General features: G+C 49.3%; 2 protein-coding genes across 3 annotated transcripts in view; one reads left to right on the forward strand and one right to left on the reverse strand.

Annotated features, from left to right (window-relative positions):
• The first annotated feature begins 113 nt into the window (after positions 1 to 113).
• Positions 114 to 20762, forward strand: PSTK (phosphoseryl-tRNA kinase). Of its 2 annotated transcripts, none has more exons than XM_038757672.1 (6): positions 114 to 326; positions 6759 to 7029; positions 8754 to 8952; positions 11262 to 11337; positions 12200 to 12293; positions 20688 to 20762. In XM_038757672.1, the coding sequence occupies exons 1-6, from the start codon at positions 114 to 116 to the stop codon at positions 20711 to 20713; spliced, it is 879 nt and encodes a 292-aa protein (XP_038613600.1). In that variant the 3' UTR covers positions 20714 to 20762. The 2 variants fall into 2 exon arrangements, with proteins under 2 accessions (XP_038613600.1, XP_038613599.1); XM_038757671.1 differs by lacking the exon at positions 20688 to 20762 and adding an exon at positions 16316 to 17102.
• Positions 17648 to 25459, reverse strand: part of IKZF5 (IKAROS family zinc finger 5) — a 46652-nt gene continuing 38840 nt past the window's right edge. The window contains exon 5 of the mRNA XM_038757670.1: positions 17648 to 22414. Coding sequence (XP_038613598.1) covers positions 21486 to 22414 — 929 coding nt within the window. The 3' untranslated portion in view covers positions 17648 to 21485. The remainder of the gene's footprint in view (positions 22415 to 25459) is intronic.

A 25459-nucleotide genomic window follows, 5' to 3' on the forward strand; every position in this document is an offset into this window, starting at 1 on the left:
TTGGTAGCGCCCGTCGGCCCTCCCGTCGCGGCGCCGCGCACGCGCGCGGGGCTCGTCATCGCGCACGCGCGCGGGGCTCGGGCCGCCCCGCTGCCGGGGACCCCGCCGGCCGGATGTCGCTCCGCGGGACCCCGGAGGAGGCCGGAGGGGCGTCCGTGCAGGGTGCGCTGTGCCTCCTGTGCGGCTTGCCGGCCGCCGGAAAATCCACCCTGGCGCGATCCCTCCGGGACGGGCTGCGCCGCGGGCGGGGCTGGAGCTGCGTCGTCATCACGTACGATGACGTCATCCCGGAAGACTTCCTGCAGGGAGGTGCCGCGCGCTCATTGGTTAGTGCGGCCGGCGGCTGGGCGGGGCCCCAGCTGCGCGCCTGCGCGCTCTGCCCGTCGCTGGCGCGCCTGCGCGCTCTGCCCGTCGCTGGCGCGCCTGCGCGCTCTGCCCGTCGCTGGCGCGCCTGCGCCCTCTGCCCGTCGCTGGCGCGCCTGCGCGCTCTGCCCGTCGCTGGCGCGCCTGCGCGCTCTGCCCGTCGCTGGCGCGCCTGCGCGCTCTGCCCGTCGCTGGCGCGCCTGCGCGCTCTGTCGCCCCCCCCATTTATTATTCATTCATTCACTCATTCATTCAATCCTATTTATTGAGCGCTTCCTGTGTGCAGAGCACTGTACTAAGCGCTTGGGAAGTCCAAGTTGGCAACATCGAGAGACGGTCCACAGGTGTCAAGTCATCAGAATAAATCGAAGTAAAGCTGGATGCACATCACTGACAAAATAAATAGAATAGTATTAAGCGCTTACTCTGTGCCAAGCACTGTTCTAAGCGCTGGGGAGGTTACAAGGTGATCAGGTTGGCCCACGGGGGGCTCACAGTCTTAATCCCCCATTTGACAGATGAGGGGACTGAGGCACAGAGAATAATAATAATGATGGTATTTGTTAAGCACTTACTATAATAATAATAATGATGATGATGGCATTTATTAAGCGCTTACTATGTGCCAAGCACTGTTCTAAGCGCTGGGGAGGTTACAGGGTGATCAGGTTGGCCCACGGGGGCCTCACAGTCTTAATCCCCCATTTGACAGATGAGGGGACTGAGGCACAGAGAATAATAATAATGATGGCATTTATTAAGCGTTTACTATGTGCAAAGCACTGTTCTAAGCGCTGGGGAGGTTACAAGGCGATCAGGTTGGCCCAGGGGGGCTCACAGTCTTAATCCCCCATTCGACAGATGAGGGGACTGAGGCACAGAGAATAATAATAATGATGGTATTTGTTAAGCACTTACTATAATAATAATGGCATTTATTAAGCACTTACTCTGTGCAAAGCACTGTTCTAAGCGCCGGGGAGGTTACAAGGTGATCAGGTTGTCCCCCGGGGGGTTCACAGTCTTAATCCCCCATTTTACAGATGAGGGAACTGAGGCACAGAGAATAATAATAGTGATGGTCTTTGTTAAGCGCTTACTATAATAAATAATAATAATAATAATAATGGCATTTATTAAGCGCTTACTATGTGCAAAGCACTGTTCTAAGCGCCGGGGAGGTTACAAGGTGATCAGGTTGGCCCAGGGGGGCTCACAGTCTTAATCCCCCATTTGACAGATGAGGGGACTGAGGCACAGAGAATAATAATAATGATGGTATTTGTTAAGCGCTTACTATAATAATAACAATGGCATTTATTAAGCGCTTACTATGTGCAAAGCACTGTTCTAAGCGCCGGGGAGGTTACAAGGTGATCAGGTTGTCCCCCGGGGGGTTCACAGTCTTAATCCCCCATTTTACAGATGAGGGAACTGAGGCACAGAGAATAATAATAGTGATAGTCTTTGTTAAGCGCTTACTATAATAATAATAATAATAATAATAATAATAAAGGCATTTATTAAGCGCTTCCTCTGTGCCAAGCACTGTTCTAAGCACTGGGGAGGTTACAAGGCGATCAGGTTGGCCCAGGGGGGACTCACAGTCTTAATCCCCCATTTGACAGATGAGGGAACTGAGGCACAGACAATAATAACGATGATGGTATTTGTTAAGCGCTTACTATAATAATAATAATAATGATGGCATTTATTAAGCGCTTACTATGTGCAAGGCACTGTTCTAAGCGCTGGGGAGGTTACAAGGCGATCAGGTTGTCCCACGGGGGGCTCACGGTCTTAATCCCCATTTTCCAGATGAGGGAACTGAGGCACAGAGAATAATAACGATGATGGTATTTGTTAAGCACTTACTATAACAATAATAATAATAATGGCATTTATTAAGCGCTTACTATGTGCAAAGCACTGTTCTAAGCGCTGGGGAGGTTACAAGGTGATCAGGTTGGCCCACGGGGGTTCACAGTCTTAATCCCCCATTTGACAGATGAGGGAACTGAGGCACAGAGAATAATAACGATGATGGTATTTGTTAAGCGCTTACTATAATAATAATAATAATGATGATGGCATTTATTAAGCGCTTACTATGTGCAAGGCACTGTTCTAAGCGCTGGGGAGGTTACAAGGCGATCAGGTTGTCCCACGGGGGGCTCACATTCTTAATCCCCATTTTCCAGATGAGGGAACTGAGGCACAGAGAATAATAATAATGATGGTATTTGTTAAGCGCTTACTATAATAATAATAATAATAATGATGGCATTTATTAAGCGCTTACTATGTGCAAAGCAGTGTTCTAAGCGCTGGGGAGGTTACAAGGTGATCAGGTTGTCCCACGGGGGGCTCACAGTCTTAATCCCCATTGTACAGATGAGGGAACTGAGGCCCAGAGAAGTGAAGTGACTTGCCCAAAGTCACCCAGCTGACAGTTGGCAGAGTTGGGATTTGAACCCATGACCTCGGACTCCAAAGCCCGGGCGCTTTCCACTGAGCCAAGCTGCTTGTCTATTTATCAGTATTTATCAATCGGTGGTATTTATTGAGCGCTTACTATGTGCAGAGCACTGTACTGAGTCCTTGGGAGTGTACAATACAACAGAATTTGTAGACCAGTTCCCAGTCCGTAACGAAGTAGGGTTTGGCACGTAGTAATAATAATAATAATAATAATAATAATAATAATAATAATGACATTTGTTAAGCACTTACTATGTGCAGAGCACTGTTGAGTGTACAATACAACAGAATTTGTAGACAAGTTCCCAGTCCGTAACGAAGGAGGGTTTGGCACGTAGTAATAATAATAATAATAATAATAATAATAATAATAATAATAATGGCATTTGTTAAGCGCTTACTATGTGCAGAGCACTGTTCCAAGTCCTTGGGAGTGTACAATACAACAGAATTTGTAGACAAGTTCCCAGTCCTTAACAAAGTAGGGTTTGGCACATAGTAACAATAATAATAATAATAATGATGGCATTTGTTAAGCGCTATGTGCAGAGCACTGTTCCAAGTCCTTGGGAGTGTACAATACAACAGAATTTGTAGACAAGTTCCCAGTCCGTAATGAAGTAGGGTTTGGCACGTCGTAATGATAATAATAATAATAATAATAATAATAATAATAATAATAATAATAATAATGGCATTTGTTAATCACTTACTATGTGCAGAGCACTGTTCCAAGTCCTTGGGAGTGGACAATACAACAGAATTTGTAGACAAGTTCCCAGTCCTTAACAAAGTAGGGTTTGGCACGTAGTAATAATAATAATAATGGCATTTGTTAAGCGCTTACTATGTGCAGAGCACTGTTCTAAGCGCTGGGAGCATGGAACAAATACCGCTATTATTATTCTTTCCACGAGCCCTCACCTTAGCGTGTATCATCTAGGCCAGCCGTGAGCGTCCTGGCAAAATACGGGAACAAGAGGCAGATGCGACAATCTCCCATTCCTGCCCGAACACCTCCAACTGGAGAAATCAACGTTTATTTTCACTTCCTGTCCCCTGGGCCTATTAAAGTCGTGTTTCCGGGCCTATTAAAGTCAATCAATCAATCGATCATATTTATTGAGCGCTTACTGTGTGCAGAGCACTGTACTAAGCACTTGGGAAGTACAAATCGGCAACATATAGAGACAGTCCCTACCCAACAGTGGGCTCACAGTCTAAAAAGTCATGTTTCTGGGCCTATTAAGTTTCTGATACATAATGATAATGATAATAATAATAATAATAATGGCATTTATTACTTAAAATGAGAGTTGGTCAAGAGTTGTAACTAATTTATGCCTTCCTGTCCCCTCCGTTCGGACGTAAGCAACCTCAAGGCAGGGTTTGCTGCTGGAGTCGCCCAAATGCCTCGTTCGGTGCGCTGCACACAGTGGGGTTTTGTGTGTGTGTGTTTTTAATGATATTAAGCGCTTACTAAGTGCTGGGCACTGTACTAAACGCTGGAGCAGATACAGGCTAACGTTTGGACGCAGCCCGTGTCTCACAGGAGGCTCGTTGTGTTAATCCCCGTTTTTACAGATGAGAAAACCGAGGCACAGAGAAGTTAAGCGGCGGAACAGGCCCGGGCTGTATCCACGAGGCCGTGCCGCTGCCCGTTTGTAGATAAAAATTGATTTAATCAACGCTTCCCGGCGCCGATGGGATTTTTGGGGAGTTCCGGACAGGAGGCAAGACGTTATCAAAGGGCAGGAGAATAGCTTGGGAGGAGGGAAGGATGCGGGCCGGGGGCGGGAAGAGGGTTAGCGGAGAAATAAGACGGAAAGAGGCGGTGGCGGCCGTTAAAATCCGTAGTCGGAGGTTCGGCTGGACGCTGACCGTGTGTTGGGTTTTGAGGAGGGGAGAAAAGTTTCTGGAAGCTGATCGGGGAAGGAGCGCGGAGTCCGGACGGCAGAGGACAATTGCTGGAAAAGTACAGTCGGGATGAGATCCCGAACCCGGGCCCAGCCGATCGCGGGGAGAGGGAGGAGGGCGTCGGGGGAATGTCGTGGAGGAACCGTCAGCGACATTTAGCAGCAGCAAGAAAGCGGCTGTGTTAAAAGACAGAGAGTAGCCAAGGATGCGCCCAAAGTTGCGGGCAACTTGAACATCATCATCATCGATCGTATTTATTGAGCGCTTACTGTGTGCAGAGCACTGGACTAAGTGCTTGGGAAGTCCAAGTTGGCAACATATGGAGACGGTCCCTACCCAACAGTGGGCTCACAGTCTAAAAGGGGGAGGCGGAGAACAAAGCCAAACATACTAACAAAATAAAATAAATAGAATAGATATGTACAAATAAATTAAATAAAATAAATAAATACATAGAGTAAAAAAATATGTACAAACATATACATATATACAGTACATATCTATACTATCTATTTATTTTATTTTGTTAGTTTGGTTTTGTTCTCTGTCTCCCCCTTTTAGACTGTGAGCCCACCGTTGGGTAGGGACCGTCTCTCTATGTCGCCGACTTGTACTTCCCAAGCGCTTAGTCCAGTGCTCTGCACATAGTAAGCGCTCAATAAATACGATTGATGATGATGATGATGTACAAGTAAAATAAATAAATAAATAGAGTAACAAATATGTACAAACAGAAAGGATGATGGCAGTGCCGACCGCGGCTGGGTTTGCGAAGAAAGTCGGCCTGCCACATTCCTTTGGTCGTATTTATTGAGCGCTTACTGTGTGCGGAGCACTGCACTAAGCGCTTGGGAAGTCCAAGTCGGTGACATAGAGAGACGGTCCCTACCCAACATCATCATCATCAATCATATTTATTGAGTGCTTACTATGTGCAGAGCACTGTACTAAGCGCTTCGGAAGTACAAATTGGCAACATATAGAGACAGTCCCTACCCAACAGTGGGCTCACAGTCTAAAAGGGGGAGACAGAGAACAAAACCAAACATACTAACAGAATAAAATAAATAGAATAGATATGTACAAATAAAATAAATAAATAAATAGAGTAATAAATATGTACAAACATATATACAGGTATATAGCGGGCTCACGGTCTGGAAGGGCGAGACGGACGACAAAACAAAACATGTGGACAGTGCTTAGTACAGTGCTCTGCGCATAGTAAGCGCTCAATAAATACGATTGATTGATGTGGACGGGTGTCAGGTCGTCAGAATAAATAAAAGTAAAGCTATCTATATCTATAGAAGTGAAGCTTCTATAAATAGAAGTAAAGGACATCATTAACAAAATAAATAGAATAGTAAATATGTTCAGGTAAAATGAATAGAGTGATAAATCTGCACAAACATATGTGCAAGTGCTGTGGGGAGAGGAAGGAGGTAGGGTGGGGTGTGATGGGGAGGAGGAGAGGAAAAAGGGGGTTCAGTGTGGGAAGGCTTCTTGGAGGAGGTGAGCGCTCAGTAGGGCTTTGAAAGGAGGAAGAGAGTGGTGGATCATCATCATCATCAGTCGTATTTATTGAGCGCTTACTGTGTGCAGACCACTGAACTAAGCGCTTGGGAAGTACAAATTGGCAACATATAGAGACGGTCCCTACCCAACGGTGGGCTGGTGGATGTGAGGAGGGAGGGGATTCCGGGCCGGGGGTCGACGGCGGGCCGGGCGAGGACGAGGCCCGGCGAGGAGGCGAGCGGCGGCGGAGGAGCGGAGGGCGCGGGCCGCGACGGAGAAGGACAGAAGGGAGGTGAGGTCGGAGGGGGCGACGGGATGGACGGCCTGGAAGCCGAGAGCGAGGAGTTTTGGTCTGACGCGTGGGTTGTCGGGGTGCCCCAAGCTTCCGGGGCACCGGGACGGGTGCTCATTTCACGCCACCTGAGCCCTCGCCCGCGCCGGCCCCTCGCCACCGTGGTCCCTCTTGTCCCTGTTGGCAGTCGCCCTGGAAGCGATACCGGCGCGAGCTGCTCTCCTACCTGGAGCTCCTGGTGGCCTCCCTCGCCGGCGGACGGCAGCGGCGGCGGCTCCGCGGGCCGGCCCCGCGCACCGACCCCACGTGGGGCCGTTTCGTGGCCTGCCTGCGAGGCCAGGGCCTCGGGGACCCCACGGAGGCCGGGCCCGCTGAACCCGGGCCCTTCTGCTTGGTGCTGGACGACAACTTCTACTACCGCAGCATGCGCCACGAGGTCTACCAGCTTGCTCGGAGATGTAAGGAAGCGCGCGCCGTCCATTCGGTCGTATTGATCGAGCGGTTACGGTGGGCAGAGCGCTTGGGGAGTTGGCGACGTGTAGAGACGGCGGGCTCGCGGGCGAGACGTGTCGGACCCACTCCCCGTTAGCGTCTCCTTCCCAGGCGGGCTGGGAAGACCGTGTGGAGCAGAAATTCCCGCCCGCTGCGTTGAGCAGGCCGGAGTCTGCCCCAAACTGGGAGAGGGAAACGCTCGGCCCCCCACAGAGCTGGCACCTCCATTTTCGGCCCACTGGGAAGTGGGTTCCGGGCCAAATCATTTCAGATCGACTGGAGAGTTCTTTTAAAAAAATCAAACAACCACATTTAATCGTCATCGGCCACTCCGGCCCGGACGGCACGTGGATCCTTGCCGTTATTTTACTCCGGGAGCTTTAGCGTTTCGTCATCATCATCAATCGTATTTATTGAGCGCTTACTATGTGCAGAGCACTGTACTAAGCGCTTGGGAAGTACAAATTGGCAACATATAGAGGCGGTCCCTACCCAACAGTGGGCTCACAGTCCTTACTGTGTGCCCAGCGCTGTTGCAAGCGCTGGGGTGGCTACGAGGTGATCAGGTTGTACCGCGGGGCTCAGGGGCTTAATCCCCATTTTCCGGATGAGGTCACCGAGGCCCAGGGAAGGGAAGCGACTCGCCCGAGATCCCGCAGCGGACAAGTGGCGGGACCGGGATTAGAACCCCCGCCCTCTGACTCCCGAGCCCCGTACCTGTATATATATATATATACCATATTCATTCATTCATTCATTCAATCGTATTTATTGAGCGCTTACTGTGTGCAGAGCACTGTACTAAGCGCTTGGGAAGTCCAAGTCGGCAACATATTCAGACGGTTCCTACCCAACAATGGGCTCACAGTCTAGAAGGGGGAGACAGACAACAAAACAAAACATGCGGACAAGTGTCAAGTCATCAGGATAAATAGAAGTAAAGCTAGCTGCACATCATTAACAAAATAAATAGAATAGCAAATATGTACAGGTAAAATAAATCTGTACAAACATATATACGGGTGCTGTGGGGAGGGAAAGGAGGTAGGGCTGGGGGGATTGGGAGGGGGAGAGGAAAGAGGGGGCTCAGTCTTTTTAGCAATTCACTTGAATGGCAGGATAAAAGACCCTCTTGTTTTAATAATAATTTTGGTACGCATTGAGCGCTTACTATGTGTCAAATAGTGTTCTAAGCACTGGGGTAGATGCAAGTTAATCAGGGTGGACGCAGTCCTTGTCCCACCTGAGGCTCACACTCTTGCACCTCAGTACTTTTTAAACTATCCGATGAAACTTCCAACAGAAAGAGGAAGAAGGCAAGGAGAACTGAGGAGGTTTTCCTCCTCAGGTAAATTGGATCTGGAGAACTATCAGCTCGCTTGGTACAGTGCTCTGCACACAGTAAGCGCTCAATAAATACGATATTTATACATATATATACCTGTATATATGTTTGTACGTATTTATTACTCTAGTTTACTTGTACCTATCTATTCTATTTATTTTATTTTGTTAGTGTGTTTGGTTTTGTTCTCAGTCTCCCCCTTCTAGACGGTGAACCCGCTGTTGCCAACTTGGACTTCCCAAGCGCTTAGTCCAGTGCTCTGCACACAGTAAGCGCTCAATAAATGCGATTGATTGATTGATTGATTGATTGATTGACGCAGGGCTCTCTCCTCTCCTCTTTTAGATTCGTTAGGCTTTTGCCAGCTATTTGTAGATTGCCCGCTCGAGTCCTGTCTGCAGCGGAATCGCCGGAGGAGCAGGCCGGTACCGGACGAGACCCTCCGTCTGATGACGGAAAAGCTGGAGATACCAAACCCGGAGAAAAACGCCTGGGAACGGAACAGCCTCACGGTTGCGAGCGTCGAAAGCAACCCCGAAGACAAGTACGTTCTCGCTGACGGACGTCGGCCGGCACTTCGATTTTCGTCCTCCTCCGTCCTCTCCGCGAGGCCGCGCGTAACGAGGAGCGCGTCCGTTCATTTCAGGTTTTACGCTCGACACGTCGTCGCTGGCATCGCCTAGGTAGAACGGCGCTCAGAGCAGTGCTCTGCACGTAGTAAGCGCTTAAACAAACGCCGTCATTATCGTTATTATTGTATCGTGCCTAGCGTTTTGTAGGAAATCCATCGCCAACCCCGTTGTGCGTGGAATCCTTCCTCTTTCAGGCCTCCGGTCCTGCCATCCCCCAGTCTTCCTCCGCGTTCTGGAAAATTCCCATTACACAGCTGAGCTCTGGACTGTAGGCGACGGTGAACTGTGGCTTGGGAACGTTTTCTGCCCGTAATAAAAGTAACAAAATAAAAGAGAAATAATTAAAAGAGAAGCAGCGTGGCTCAGGGGAAAGAGCCCGGGCTTTGGAGTCGGAGGTCACGGGTTCAAATCCCGGCTCCGCCAACCGTCAGCTGGGTGACTTTGGGCGAGTCGCTTCACTTCTCCGGGCCTCAGTTCCCTCATCTGTAAAATGGGGATTAAGACCGTGAGCCCCCCCGTGGGACAACCTGATCACCTTGTAACGTCCCCAGCGCTTAGAACAGTGCTTGCACATGGTAAGCGCTTAATAAATGCCATCATTATTATTATTATTGGGAGCCAGAGGTCATGGGTTCTAATCCTGGCTCCGCCAATTGTCAGCTAGTCACTTCACTTCTCCGGGCCTCAGTTCCCTCATCTGTAAAATGGGGATTGACTGTGAGCCCCCCGTGAGACAACCTGATCACCTTGTATCCCCCCAGCGCTTGCACATAGTAAGCGCTTAATAAATGCCATCATTATTATTATTATTATTGGGAGCCAGAGGTCATGGGTTCTAATCCCAGCCCCGCCAATTGTCAGCTGGGTGACTTTGGGCAAGTCACTTCACTTCTCTGGGCCTCAGTTCCCTCATATGTAAAAAGGGGATGAAGACCGTGAGCCCCCCGTGGGACCACCTGATCACCTTGTATCCCCCCAGTGCTTAGAACAGTGCTTGCACATAGTAAGCGCTTAATAAATGCCATCATTATTATTATTATTGGGAGCCAGAGGTCATGGGTTCTAATCCCGACTCCGCCAATTGTCAGCTGGGTGACTTTGGGCAAATCACTTCACTTCTTTGGGCCTCAGTTCCCTCATCTGTAAAAAGGGGATTAAGACTGTGAGCCCCCCATGGGACAACCTGATCATTTTGTATCCCCCCAGCGCTTACACATAGTAAGCGCTTAATAAATGCCATCATTATTATCATTATTACTATTGGGAGCCAGAGGTCATGGGTTCTAATCCCGGCTCCGCCAATTGTCAGCTGGGTGACTTTGGGCAAGTCACTTCACTTCTCCGGGCCTCAGTTCCCTCGTCTGTAAAATGGGGATGAAGACCGTGAGCCCCCGGTGGGACCACCTGATCACCTTGTATCCCCCCAGCACTTAGAACAGTGCTTGCACATATTAAGCGCTTAATAAATGCCATCATTATTATTATTATCATCATCATCATCAATCGTATTTATTGAGCGCTTACTGTGTGCAGAGCACTGTACTAAGCACTTGGGAAGTACAAATTGGAACAGTGGAACAGTGCTTTGCACATAGTAAGCGCTTAACAAGTCCCATCATTAATTATTACAAACGGCAGTCACGGAATGGATCGGCCGGCCGCCCCTCCTCGGGATCCTGGGGATTAGACCCGGGTGAAGGGGTGATGGGGTGGAAAATATAGTTATTTAGCGAGCTAGTCATTTGTAGCAGCCCTCTCGGCGTCGCGCCCGGAGACTTTCCAGTCTCGACTACGGGAGGAAGGCGGTCGGCTACACGTCCAAACTCCCCTGTGCCGAGCAGCAGAAGCATCGGAGTCGAGGGCGGAGACTCGGGATTACCCACGGAAGGAGGCGGTGATAACCACTTCCGTATTTTTACCGGGAAAACCCTACGGATACACTTCCAGAAGGACTGCAGACGGAGGTGGGGCGTTCCGGGAGAGCGCATCGCTATGGGTCGGAGGCGACTCGACCCATAAAGATCATTTTTCGCGTGGGGGCTTAAAAGTGCCAAGTTAGCAGACGTGATTACCGATCCATTCAGTTTGGAGGCTTTGAATTTTTGTTTATCCATTTAGACCCTCGGATCGCTTCCTCTCTCGTTTCTCGGAATTTCACTCTTCAAACGGCGCTTTCCGAAGTATTTAACGTTCTGTATTTTGCCCGTAAATCCCTTTACAGCGCAGAGGTGACTCGTCTATTGCTTACGGCGTTGGAAAACCCAGTGAAATATTCTGAAGAAAACTTGGAGCAAAAGGTAGAACTTTTCTTTCCTTCATGTGAGCACTGTTTTGAGAGCTGGGGTAGATACAAAATAATAATAATAATAATGGTGCTTACTATGTGCACTGTTCTAAGCGCTGGGGAGGTTACACGGTGATCAGGTTGTCCCACGGGGGGCTCACACTCTTAATCCCCATTCTGCAGATGAGGTAACTGAGGCCCAGAGAAGTGAAGTGACTTGCCCAGAGTCACGCAGCTGACAATCGGATTTGAACCCGTGTCCTCGGACTCCAAACCCGGGCCCTAATGTGGTTGGATCCCCATGGGACTCCACTCTAAGCGGGAGGGAGAACTGGTATTGAATTCCCATTTCACAGACAAGGAATCTGAGCCACAGGGAAGGAAAGTGACTTGCCCAAGGTCACACAGCAGGCGAATGCTGGCGCCGGGATTAGAACCCAGGTCTTCCGAATCCCGGGCTCGTGCTCTTTCCACCAAGCCCCAGTGCTTCCGTGTGCTTTCCGCTGGGTATTTATTTAGCGTGGAAGATTGTTAGAGAGCTAGGGAATGTGAACAGTGCTCAGCACATAGTAAGCGCTTAATAAATGCCATTATTATTATTACTAATAATAATAATCAGATGACATGAGCCCATTTCAATCCAGCAGGCTGTGGTGATGGAATAAAAATATACTATAGTGCGATTTTTCTTAAACAAGGGTTTTTTCAACCCCCATGTTATCATCCAAGAACGAGGGGAACGGGACTGATTTAGTACTTTCTCAAACCAAGTGACTCTCGGTGTGAAAAAGTTACATTAATGGACGTTTTACGTTTAAACACGCACCGGTGTTTTGCGTGTAGCTCGACAATGCTGTAATGTTTCTGTTCTGCAGGAAACGGATAGAATTATTTGTTCAACTAATGTCCTCCATCAAGCTGATAAGACATTCAGAGGAATCATCTCCCAAACCATGAAGGACGCTAAAGGTACGTCGTGCGCCCGTCCGCCGTTTAATTTACACATCGTGTATGAGGGGTTTTTTAGCAGGCGTGGAGCATTGAAGCTGACTGCCCCGGTTGCTTTTAGTTGAAAATAAGAAAACTAATTTGGGTTCCAATAATGTCCATAATTATGGTATTTATTAAGCATCTACTATATACCAAAGGACGGTGCAAAACCGTGGGGTGATCAGATCGGACACATAGGATCACCCGGGGTTCACCAGACATGAAGGGGAAGGGAATTCCAGGCTTGGCTGGGGAGCAGGGGGAGTGGAGGGGCGAATAGTACGGAGCTTAGTACAGTGCCCGGCACATAGTAAGCGCTTAGCAAATGCCGTAAATAAAGAATCATAATAAGGTGAGCAAAAGGCCCGAAAGACGACCGAGCTAAGGTGTAGCGGGAGAAAAAACTGGATGAAAAGGGCTGATTGAGTGCTCTTTGAGAGGGCGGCGGCAGATTTTGCAGATTGGGGAATCAATCAATCGATCAATCGTATTTATTGAGCGCTTACTGTGTGCAGAGCCCTGTACTACTACTAATAATAATGATGGTATTTGTTAAGCGCTTACTATGTGCAAACCACTGTTCTAAGCGCTGGGGAGGTTACAGAGTGATCAGGGTTGTCCCACAGGGGGTTCACAGGTTTAATCCCCATTTTACAGATGAGGTCACCGAGGCACGGAGAAGTGACTTGCCCAAAGTCACACAGCTGATGGAGCCGGGATTCGAACCCATGACCTCTGACTCCAAAGCTCGTGCTCTTTCCACTGAGCCACGCTGCTTCTCAGCGCGCACAACACGTAGAGACGGTCCCTACCCAACAGCGGGCTCACAGTCTAGAAGGGGGAGACAGAGAACAAAACCAAACATATTAACAAAATAAAATAAATAGAATAGACATGTACAAGTAAAATAAATAGAGTAATAAATATGTACAAACATATATACAGGTGCTGTGGGGAAGGGAAGGAGGTAAGGCGGGGAATGTGGCTTGGGTGGCCTGACTCCCAGCCCAATCTTTAATTTTAATTTTAATTTTAATTTCTTATCCAGAATTCAAAAGTTTGATTTTTTTTTACCCTACAGAAATCCAAAACATTTGGTCCTACTGTAATAATAATAATAATAATAATGATGATGGCATTTGTTAAGCGCTCACTATGTGCAAAGCACTGTTTTAAGCGCTGGGAGGGATACGAGATGATCAGGTTGTCCCACATGAGGCTAACAGTCAATCCCCATTTTCCAGATGAGGGAACTGAGGCTCAGAGAAGTGAAGTGACTTGCCCAAGGTCATCATCATCATCATCAATATTGAGCGCTATGTGCAGAGCACTGTACTAAGCGCTTGGGAAGTACAAATTGGCAACATATAGAGACAGTCCCTACCCAACGGTGGGCTCACAGTCTAAAAGGGGGAGACAGAGAACAAAACCAAACAAAGCAGACATGTGGGGGAGCCAGGATTCGAACCCATGGCCCCGGACCCCAAAGCCCGGGCTCTTTCCACCGAGCCACGCTGCTCCTCAGTAAGCGTTCAGTAAATCCCTTCAATCGTATTTATTTATTGCAGACGGTAAACACCCCCCGGCGTAGCCTGCTCCTCGAATAACTTTTCACGCCTCTTCCCGTCCGTCCGTTCTCCGCAGCGGTCCAGATCCCTGATTTCCCAAAGGGATTCCCAGCCACCCAGCTAGGGAGAAGGGGAGATTGTGAAGGTTACCGGAGAACGAATAGCAGCAGGTCAGAAGAGGGAGAGCACCGAGTCAGCGGCGGGCGTATTTATTGAGCACTTACTGTGGGCCGAGCACTGTGCCAACTGCTTGGGAGTACGATCTACCGGAATCGCTGGACACGTTCCCTCCCTAAAGGGAGTTTTATAGTCTAGAGAGGGAGACAGACATTAATATAATTTATGGCTAGGTACCTAATGCTAAAATGGATCAGCAAGTGTTATTCATTCATTCATTCAATCGTATTTATTATAAATAATAATAATAATGATAATATAAAATAAATAATAATAATAAATAAAATAATAAATAAATAAATAAATATAAAATAATAATAATGGCATTTATTGAGCGCTTACTATGTTCAAGAAATACGATCGAATGAATTTATTAAGCGCTTACTACGTGCAAAGCACCGTTCTAAGCGCTGGGAAGGTTCCAAGGCGATCAGGTTGTCCCTCGGGGGGCTCCCAGTCTTCCTCCCCATTTTCCAGATGAGGGGACTGAGGCCCAGAGAAGTGAGGCGACTTGCCCCAAGTCACCCAGCTGACAAGCGGAGGAGCCGGGATTTGACTCCCAAGCCCGGGCTCTTTCCACCGAGCCACGCTGCTTCTCTGTTGAGCGCTTACTGTGTGCAGAGCACTGTACTAAGCGCTTGGGAGGCCCAGGTCGGCCCCGTACAGAGACGGTCCCTCCCCAGCAGCGGGCTCACGGGCTAGAAGGGGGAGACGGACAACAAAACACGGGGACGGGTGGCAAGTCGTCAGAAGAAATAGCGGAAAGCTAGATGCACGGCATTAACCAAATAAATAGTAAATATGTACAAGTTCATTCATTCAATCGTATTCATTCATTCAGTCGTATTTATTGAGCGCTTACTGTGTGCAGAGCACTGGACTAAGCGCTTGGGAAGTACAAGTCGGCAACATCTAGAGACGGTCCCTACCCAACAGCGGGCTCACAGTCTAGAAGGGGGAGACAGAGAACAAAACCAAACATATTAACAAAATAAAATAAATAGAATAAAGATGTACAAATAAAATAGAGTAATAAATCCGTACAAACATCTATACATATATACAGGTGCTGTGGGGAGGGGAAGGAGGTAAGGGGGGGGGGGGTGGAGAGGGTAGATAATAATAATAATAATGATGGTATTTGTTAAGTGCCTACTATTCATTCATTCATTCAATCGTATTTATTGAGCGCTTACTGTGTGCAGAGCACTGGACTAAGCGCTTGGGAAGTACAAGTTGGCAACATCTAGAGACGGTCCCTACCCAACAGCGGGCTCACAGTCTAGACAGGGGAGACAGAGAACAAAACAAAACATAGTAACAAAATAAAATAAATAGAATAAATATGTACAAGTAAAATAGAGTAAGAAATCCGTACAAACATATATACATATATACAGGTGCTGTGGGAAAGGGAAGGAGGTAAGGCGGGGGGTTGGAGAGGGTAGATAATAATAATAATAATAATAATGGTATTTGTTAAGCGCCTACTATTCATTCATTCATATTTATTGAGCGCTTACTGTGTGCAGAGCACTGTATTAAGCACTTGGGAAGTACAAGTTGGCAACATATAGAGACAGTCCCTACCCAACAGTGGGCTCACAGCCTAGAAGGGGGAGACAGAGAACAAAACATATTAACGAAATAGAGTAAATATGTACAAAGAAAATAGAGTAATAATAGAGTAATAATAGAGTAATACTATGTGCAAAACACTGTTCTAAGCGCTGGGGAGGTTACAAGGCGATCAGGTTGTCCCCCGGGGGCTCAGTCTTCATCCCCATTTTTCAGATGAGGGAACTGAGGCCCAGAGAAGCAAAGTGACTTGCCCAAAGTCACACAGCTGACAGTTGGTGGAGCCGGGATTTGAACCCGTGACCTCCAACTCCAGAGCCCCGGCTCTTTCCACTGAGCCACGCCGCTTCCCAAGGGCTTAGCTCTGCACACAGTAAATGCTCGATAATAATAATAATAATTATAGTAAGCGCTTAGCACTCTACCAAGCACTGTTTCTGGGCACTGGGGTAGATAAAAGGTAATCGGGCTGTCTCACGTGGGGCTCGGTCCCCATTTTAAGGTGAGGTAACCGAGGCCCAGAGAAGTTAAGTGGCTTGCCCAGGGTCACACAGCAGACAAGCGGGAGAGCCGGGATTAGAACCCACGACCTGCCGAGGCCCAGCCCCGTGCTCTGGCCGCTCCGCCCCGGCAATGGCTACCGCGGACTGATGGTCTTCGAAATTATTTTTCCTTCAGACCGAAAAGCGGCCCCGGGTGCAATGAAGCTGTTGGCGGAAGAACTCAGTCAGCTCAAGACAGATTTTTTGGAAGATCTACGGCAAGGAAGCGGTCCAAACAATCCAGGTCTGCGGCCAAATACGGACATTACAGATGCCATTTCTTTATTTCAACAGGAGAAAGACCACATTGTACGGAAAGTTTGGAATGGGCATTAAACCCTCCTTGCGGTTGCCGGCTGTGGGGAAACTTGCTTTCTGGGCTTTTGACAATTAGATGTCACAGCAGAGCCTTTTTTGACTTTAGGGAGAGGCTGTTGCTCAAAAAGAGCAACAATGTAAAGACTTGCTGGCGCCGAGCGCCAGATTAAAAGCGCAAATTCCCGCAGGCCTTCCGGCCTGGAAGCAACTGATCCACCCGGCAAGTGAGAAATCGGAAAAAATCAACTAGGTTGAGGCTGGGCTTTTGACAATTAGATGCCACGGCAGAGCCTTTTTTGACTTTAGGGAGAGGTTGTTGAGGTTGTTGCTCAAAAAGAGCAACAACGTAAAGACTTGCTGGCACTGAGCGCTAGATTAAAAGCGCAAATTCCCGCAGGCCTTTCGGCCTGGAAGCAACTGATCCACTCGGCAAGTGAGAAATCGGAAAAAATCAACTAGGTTGAGGCTGGGCTTTGGACAATTAGACTGTGAGCCCACTGTTGGGTAGGGACTGTCTCTATATGTTGCCAATTTGTACTTCCCAAGCGCTTAGTACAGTGCTCTGCACATAGTAAGCGCTCAATAAATACGACTGATGATGATGATGTCACAGCAGAGCCTTTTTTGACTTTAGGGAGAGGCTGTTGAGGTTGTTGCTCAAAAAGAGCAACAAGTATAGACTTGCTGGCGCTGAGCGCTAGATTAAAAGCACAAATTCCCGCAGGCCTTTCGGCCTGGAAGTAACTAATCCACTCGGCAAGTGAGAAATCGGAAAAAATCAACTAGGAGCCCATCGTCTGTGAGAATGACTGCTTTGACACTTAATTGAAGCCCTCCCCCCTCCAGCTCACCTGTTGTTGAGAACTTCCTCTACTTGAAGTGGGTCTGTAGGGGGGAAATGGCAGGAAAAGATGGAGCAAAAGAAGATGAAAATCATGCGGGAGAGGAAAAGGGAAGCGGTGGATTGATTTTAATCTGTCCCCCGTTTCCCATTTTTCTACCACAGGCGCTACTAGCCCTCAGGGCTGGGCACCTGCTTTCTCAAGGACTGGGAGGTCGCTTTTATTACTCAGTAATTTTCTTTAATGCCGAAGTGCAAAACTCCGTACGCTCGTTGTCCTCGGTCCAGTTTTCCAAAAAGAGAGAGACGTTAGAAAATGTTATTTTTATTAATAGTTTACAAAAGCAAAGCTTCACAATCAACTACGGTAGATAGAGTGATTTCAGCATTGAACTGTTTTCTGGAAACAGCATCACTACACGATATAATCTATCCTGCAGCTGAAACGCCGGTTTCACCCGCTTATAAACTCTGCTCTTTACATCAAAATACATATTAGCAAAGCAAATACCAGAAGCAGATACACTCGACTCAAGCGATCGGTTCCTCGGCGGGGAACGGTGTTTTCTGCCCCCAGCGCGTCGGGCGGACGCGCTCTCGGCCCCCGTCTACGACGTTTCGTCGGTCGCGTTCCCTCCGTCGGACCCGATCCGCGGCGACGTCGATTTCTGCTCCGGAACGGCATCGGGAAACATCCGGTGGGATTTTTCAACACCCTTCCCTCCCCCCATCCATTTTTTTTTTTAATTTACTTGAATTTCAAGAAGCTGTACCTATACACCGCCTTTGCGAGATCTGAAATAAAAGCATTCTGTTAAGTCTCTTCACAGTTTAAAAAAAATAGAAGCGGAGATAAGTTATCTACCCATTTTTAAAATCTAAGCTGTTAGACTGTTCACTGAACAAAAATAAATTTAGTTTCAGAACATTAAAATATGCCCGTTAAGAGTAAAGTACTATAAATAGTGCACGTACAACATTCCCCAAAATTGTTATCTATAAAATATTTGATTTAAAAATAAAACGGGGGGGAATGCGTATCAGGTAACTCAAGTATCGGAGTTGATGTCTTTTCCAAATATAGATTTTCCAAGTCACACTGTGGACGCGTTTAAATAGAACTGAAGTTTTCCGTGCCAAAGCCGATTTTTCCAAGCTACTAACGCAGATGAGTTCAGTACCCGGCAGCGCCCTTCCAAACGAGCTGAATCCACCTGGCTCTTAAGCAGATCGTTTTAAAATATCGATCGTGCTCTTTGAATTCTAGCAGATATTAGTGTATACTCCTTAGTAGAAAATTACCAGAAAACTTCCTTTCCTTTGAGGTTTTCCAATTGGAAATACCTTCGGGAAAAAATCTAATCCGAGCGACGGGAAGAAGAAGAGTAATCTGCCAGTGTTTAGCTCCAACAGGGTACTATGCTGTTTTTTATGAAGCTTATCTGTAATCCTCTTTTACGATTAAAATCTAGACTTACTCGTCTTTTTGTTTTGGGGGACCGATTCCCCAAATTAAGGAGGAGCGCACCGAACAACACGCTGTTTTCCTCTTCGATCTGGAAACTCTCAGTTCGGCAACCACCGGCACCTTTCGGCTTTTTACACTTTTCCGGATCTGAAATCTGATCCCGGCCACGTTCCGCCAAATTTCCAACGCCAGCAAGAACACGCCAGACCCCGTTTCCGTGCGTTTCCGCTATTGCACGTTTCCAGGTGCGCGTCCGGTCCCCCCCCGTCAGTGACCGGGCTTTCTGCATATAGGCGAAAGCCCGATTTTCCTGGACGTCGGATCGGCACGGCTGTCGTTTCCTCCCCCCTCGGAAAACAGCGTGGAGGCTGAGTTTCGGGCCTTCTTTCGGCCTGCCGACAGCTACGTCGCCACCGCGTCGGTGCCGAATGGAAATCGGGAGAGGCACCAGCTGTCCGAGTGCTTCCGCGGGGGAATGTATGGCTGTGTGTATCCAGATTGCATCGCTCGGAACAAATGATTCGCAAACGGGCTCTCTTGAGATGGCTTCCACGGGTGTTCTTCCGTCCAAGGCCGGCGTTTTGAGATTCCGGCCCAGAGTGACGACGGGACTGAGGAACGGAGCGGAAGACGACCTTTCCAAGCAAAGATCTCAGCTTTTCCACCTTCAGCCCCTAGACCTCTCGGGGGAAAGACACAATCAGAGTTGCTACAGTCGCTATCTGACAAAAAGCAATACTCCGTGAAGCGATCAGAGCTAACTTAATTCACGCATCTAATACTACATCCCAAAAGGGGCACACCGAATGATTTCCCAGGGGGTCAGAAAGCGGAAGAAAACAATTCCACCCGTTTTGAGATACGAGAATTTACTTGACAGATATTTACCGGCGCCTTTTAAAATTCTAAAGTTGGAGGGAATTTTGGTCACCGTGAAACCTTTGATCGGTACCGTTCTTAAAACCGTACGGAGAAATCCCAAGTTAATGCCACTGCCCCTTCTTTTTTTGACCGGGCCATTTTGCTTGTCAAATTTCATATTTTTCCAACCAGAATCTTCCTACTATGGGATAGCACAGCACTATCAGACTGGATTGAATTTGGTCCTGCATTTACCCCTAGTCTCACAACAGGAGAAACACACACACACACAAAAATGCTCTGGATTCTTTTCTCAGAGAGGGCTTACCAATATTTTCGTTACGTTCACGCATGTTTTTCCAAAACTGCCTACTGAGACGACTGGGAAAAAATATCAAATGACGTAATCCAGAATCCCTACGAAATAACAGCGACCGCAGGCATCTAGACGGTGCTGAAATTTGTCAAAAACACGCCTTCCTCTTCCGGACTTGGAAAATCTCGTTAAACGCAACATCAGCCTTGCCACCTGTTCCTGAAATTGGGAGAGGCTATGGGCCTAAGGCCAGAGGAACACAACGATGTAAATCTCAAAGGAAATACTGCCAATCGACTAGATTTCTTTTTTATAGGAGAATCTGAGATCCGGATGCCAACGGCCTTCCTCTCACTCAAAAAGTAAATAGATAGTTTGTTCCTCTCCAACCATCCTTCAGGTTCTCTTCTCAGAAATGACTGATGGATGAGAAGACGCCCGACTCCAAAACTTTTTATACGGAAGACAGTGGGGATAACCGTAAATCATAATCTCGCGATATATAATCTCTCTCTCCCGGCACGAAATGATCAGTACGGAGACACGTTGCTCAGTACCGTCGCCTAGTTTAAGAACACGCTCCTCTCATCACGATAGGGTTAATACAATCGCTTTTCCTTGCAGCATCAGAATGGAAATAAGTTAGAAAAGAAAAAGTGCATGATGAAGGAAAGGTTTTTTGTTTTTTTTTTTTAATTTTTCAGGGACATCACCTCTGCGACACGGCTAACGGTTTCGTCTCAGGGGCCGTTAAGTAACAGTAGTCGATGTGAACCGGCGTATCGCGTTCAAAGCGGGTCGGAACCAGAACGCAGCCCTGTCTCTGTCTAAAGCTAGAAATGAAGAAATGGGTTTTTTCAACATTAAATCCTACTTTCTTCTCTTGCTCCTGGCAATGAAGCGTCATGAAGCGAGATGTTCTGAAAATACTTGCAAATCCTCAAAGATCTAGTTAAGTACTAGTCGGTAAAGCATTTTAGTGTGTTTTTTTTTTACCGTGACGGGCTTGCACGGGGCCTCGTACAAAAATATAGTCTTTACATTCTCTGCTCTATCAGTGACGCTGAACCGGCGTCCGAACCGCGGCAACCACGCGGATTTAAAAAGATTCAGTCCAGAGTTACGGACTTCCCTAGGGGCCGAATGCTCCCACTTGAGCTTTCTATCGGCCGGGACCGGGTTTACCCGGCGTAAAATACGACGCGGGGCGGGGAGAGGAGTCTTTCTGAGAACCGAGTGGCAGAACGGATCTGGAGATCCAGATAACCGGGGCGGCGTTCCCGATCGCCAAGTTCTCACGGGCTCTCGCGTGAGAGGTGTAAATCCGCCCTCCAACCTCCGACGCCGGAGGTCGGAGCCCCCCAGCCTCCCGTCCCGCGTTCCCCCCGCCCCCGGAGAGGGAACGCCCGCCTTTCCCGGTCAGCGGACGCCTCGCCGGGGGGAACCGGGAGCCCGGAGATCCCGTCGGGCGGCCGGAGGGAGCGCGGCGCGCCCGCCGGTCGTCAGTGCTGGTTATGCTGCCCCCGGGCAAAGTGGCACGCGAAATCGTACTTGTTTTTACATTTGCAGCCGCAGATGTTACACTGAAAGGGGTTCTCAAAGCCGTGGCACCCCATGTGAATCGTGTACAGGATGTTGTCCGCAAAGTACATGTCGCAGTGCTGGCAGTGGTGCAGGAGCTGCGGATCCTGGGTCGGCAGGGTCGGGGCCGGGGTGCTCGGCTGGCTGTTGCTTATGCTCGGGGTGCTCGTGCGGGCGCTGCGCTCGCTGCTGGGCCCGGCCACGGGGCTGTAGTTCCGCTGCCCGTGGGCGGGCCGGGGCTCCGGGCTGGCCGGGGAGGAGCCCTGGGGGAGGCCGGCGGGGCCGGCCGGCGGGCCGGTCGGCTGCTGGACGGCGAAGGGCTTCTCGTCGGGGCCCGGCCCGGCCTCGGGGGACGCCGGGGCCTGGGCGTCGGGCGGCAGGCTGGACAGCTGCCCCGCCAGCGTGGACAGCTGATTTAAGGGGTTATCCACCAGGAGATCCTGCGGGTCCCGCGGCAGGGGCGGGGCGGCTTTGGCCATGCTCTCGTAAGCGTCCGGCTGGATGGCGGGGAGCTCGTGGGGGAAGTCGTTCAGGTAGTCCGGCTTCTGAACCACCATGGAGGGGGGGCTCAGGTTGATCAAGGCCCTCCTGCTGTAGGCCAGGTTGCCCGTCTTCTTCTGCAACACCCCCCACATCTTCTTGCTGCTCAGCGAGGACCGGGTCCCCTTGATCGGGACCATCTTGTGCTTGCGCCTCCGGTGATGCGACAGGTTGCTCCGGTCGCTGCAGCGGAAGGAGCACAGCTCGCACTTGTACGGCTTCTCGCCCGTGTGGGACCGCATGTGGGCCTCCAGGTGCCGTTCGTAGGCTGACGCGAACGGGCACAGGTGACACCGGTGAGGCTTCTCTCCTGGGGAAACCGAGGGAGACCGCGCACGCGTTACCGGCGAGGCCGGCGCCCCGGGGCCCCGTACCCGGAAAGCTCCGAGGGGCTCGCTTAATAATAATAAAAATAATGACGATAATGACGATGACGGCTTAGGGATCTAAGCGCTGGGGAGGTTACAGGGTGATCAGGGAGAAGCAGCGTGGCTCAGTAGGAAAGAGCACGGGCTTTGGAGGCGGAGGTCATGGGTTCAAATCCCGGCTCCACCACTTGTCGGCTGTGTGACTTTGGGCGAGTTACTTAACTTCTCCGGGCCTCAGTTCCCTCATCTGGAAAATGGGGATTAAATCTGTGAGCCCCACGAGGGACAACCTGATCACCTTGTAACCTCCCAGCGCTTAGAACAGTGCTTTGCACATAGTAAGCGCTTAATAAATGCCATCATTAGTATTATTATTATTATCAGGTTGTCCCCCGGGGGCCCCCGGTCTTCATCTTTAGACCGTGAGCCCACCGTTGGGTAGGGACCGTCTCTATACGTTGCCAATCTGTACTTCCCAAGCGCTTAGTACAGTGCTCTGCACGTAGTAAGCGCTCAATAAATACGATGGATGATGATGATCCCCATTTTCCAGATGAAGGAACCGAGGCCCCGAAGTGACTCGCCCAAAGTCACCCGGCTGACAACCGGCCGAGCCGGGATTTGAACCCGTGACCTCTGTACATGTTTATTCTATTTATTTTATTCATTTGTTTTGTTGTCTGTCTCCCCCTTCTAGCCTGTGAGCCCGCTGTCGGGTAGGGACCGTCTCTATATGCTGCCAACTTGGACTTCCCAAGCGCTTAGTCCAGTGCTCTGCACACAGTAAGCGCTCGATAAATACGATTGATTGATTGATTGATTGATTGATTGCCACTGAGCCACGCTGCTTCTCCCAGCGAGGACGAACACCCCCGCCTGATGACTTCAGAAATCAGTCTGTCCCCGGGACGTCTGATGTGACGGCCGAGTCCGGTCGGGCGGGAAACTCGAATTCTGCTCCCCCCGCGATCCCACCGCTGACCTGCTGCCCCAGAGCAGGTGTTTTCACACCACATTTTGGTGAAAACAGCACTTCCAATGGTGTTTATTGGGCGCCAACTGCGTGCTTTGCACTGTACCTTCTTCTGGGACGGTGAGAAGCAGCGGCGTGGCTCAGTGGGAAGAGCCCGGGCTTTGGAATCAGAGGTCATGGGTTGGACAACTGTCAGCTGTGTGACTTTGGGCAAGTCATCATCAATCGTTTTTACTGAGCGCTTACTGTGTGCAGAGCACTGTACTAAGCGCTTCTCTGGGCCTCAGGTACCTCAACTGGAAAATGGGGATGAAGACTGTGAGCCCCCAGTGGGACAATCCGACCACCTTGTAACCTCCCCGGCGCTTAGAACGGTGCTTTGCACGTAGTAGGCGCTCACTAAATGCCATCGTTATTTATTTAAGTACTTTTCATTCATTCATTCATTCAATCGTATTTATTGAGCGCTTACTGTGTGCAGAGCACTGGACTAAGCGCTTCTCTGGGCCTCAGGTACCTCAACTGGAAAATGGGGATGAAGACTGTGAGCCCCCCGTGGGACAATCCGACCACCTTGTAACCTCCCCGGCGCTTAGAACGGTGCTTTGCACGTAGTAGGCGCTTACTAAACGCCATCGTTATTTATTTAAGTACTTTTCATTCATTCATTCATTCAATCGTATTTATTGAGCGCTTACTGTGTGCAGAGCACTGTACTAAGCGCTTCTCTGGGCCTCAGGTACCTCAACTGGAAAATGGGGATGAAGACTGTGAGCCCCCCGTGGGACAACCCGATCACCTTGTAACCTCCCCGGCGCTTAGAACGGTGCTTTGCACGTAGTAGGCGCTTACTAAACGCCATCGTTATGTAAGTACTTTTCATTCATTCATTCAATCGTATTTATTGAGCGCTTACTGTGTGCAGAGCACTGGACTAAGCGCTTGGGAAGTCCAAGTCGGCAACAAATAGGGCCGATCCCGACGCTCACAGTCTTTTTTTTTTTTTTAAACGGCATTTGTTAAGCGCTTACTCTGTGCAAAGCACCGTTCTAAGCGCTGGGGGGGATACAAGGTGATCAGGTTGTCCCACGTGGGGCTCCCAGTCTTAATCCCCGTTTTACAGATGAGGGAACTGAGGCTCAGAGAAGTTGAGTGACTTGCCCAAGGTCACACAGCAGACGTGTGGCGGAGGGCGTCTTCTACAGGCACCCGGCGAAACCGGCCCGGGGGAGCGCTACGCCGTGGGTTGTCCGGAACGCGGGTTTTGGGAGAATGCCGTCCCTAAATTAGGAGATGACTGTGTGGAGGTGTCGGAGGCCTACTTTGGGCAATGCCTTCCACTGGAAGCTGAGGATTAGTCCAAGAGAAGAAGGGAAAAGGTCTTGGCCCTCGAGGAGTTTCCAGTCTCTTAAGGCCCGCAGGTACGCGATACCAAATTTACGCACCGGCGGGAATTTACACGAGCGCTACGGTAAATCACGCCACCCGGACGGCAGGGATTTATCAGGGAAGACTTCACGAAGCTGAGTTCTAAAGGGAGAGAGGCGCGACTTGGCGATCGGACTGTCGGCGGGATTTATTGAGCGCTTACTGGGCGCGGGGCAATGGACTAAACACTTAGGAGTGCAACAGAATTGGCCCGAGGAGGGCAGCTGGGCCGGAGGAAGGGACCAACAGCGGAGGGAAGAGAATACGGGAGGGAAAATCCACGGAAACGCCATTCAAATCCATCGTCGTGTTTCTAGTCGGCAGTTCCATGCCAAAACTTATCGGCTAAATTGGGGTTTGGGAATTATCGGTGGATTTAAGGGGATTTACCTACTAGACTGTGAGCCCGCTGTTGGGCAGGGACCGTCTCTATATGTTGCCAATTTGTACTTCCCAAGCGCTTAGTACAGTGCTCTGCACACAGTAAGCGCTCAATAAATACGATTGATTGACTGATTGATCATCGTGTTTCTAGTTGGTAGTTCCATGCCAAAGCTTATCGGCTAAATTGGGGTTTGGGAATTAT

Source organism: Tachyglossus aculeatus, chromosome 16 (genome assembly GCF_015852505.1).
Source record: "Tachyglossus aculeatus isolate mTacAcu1 chromosome 16, mTacAcu1.pri, whole genome shotgun sequence".
Lineage (NCBI taxonomy): Eukaryota > Metazoa > Chordata > Mammalia > Monotremata > Tachyglossidae > Tachyglossus > Tachyglossus aculeatus.

What these genes read in the sequence shown, in the direction of transcription:
- PSTK (XM_038757671.1), top strand. Translation starts at nt 114, where the DNA reads ATGTCGCTCCGCGGGACCCCGGAGGAGGCCGGAGGGGCGTCCGTGCAG. An exon ending in GAGGTGCCGCGCGCTCATTG is followed by an intron (nt 327 to 6,758) that starts GTTAGTGCGGCC and finishes CCCTGTTGGCAG; the next exon opens with TCGCCCTGGAAGCGATACCG. An exon ending in CTACCAGCTTGCTCGGAGAT is followed by an intron (nt 7,030 to 8,753) that starts GTAAGGAAGCGC and finishes CTCCTCTTTTAG; the next exon opens with ATTCGTTAGGCTTTTGCCAG.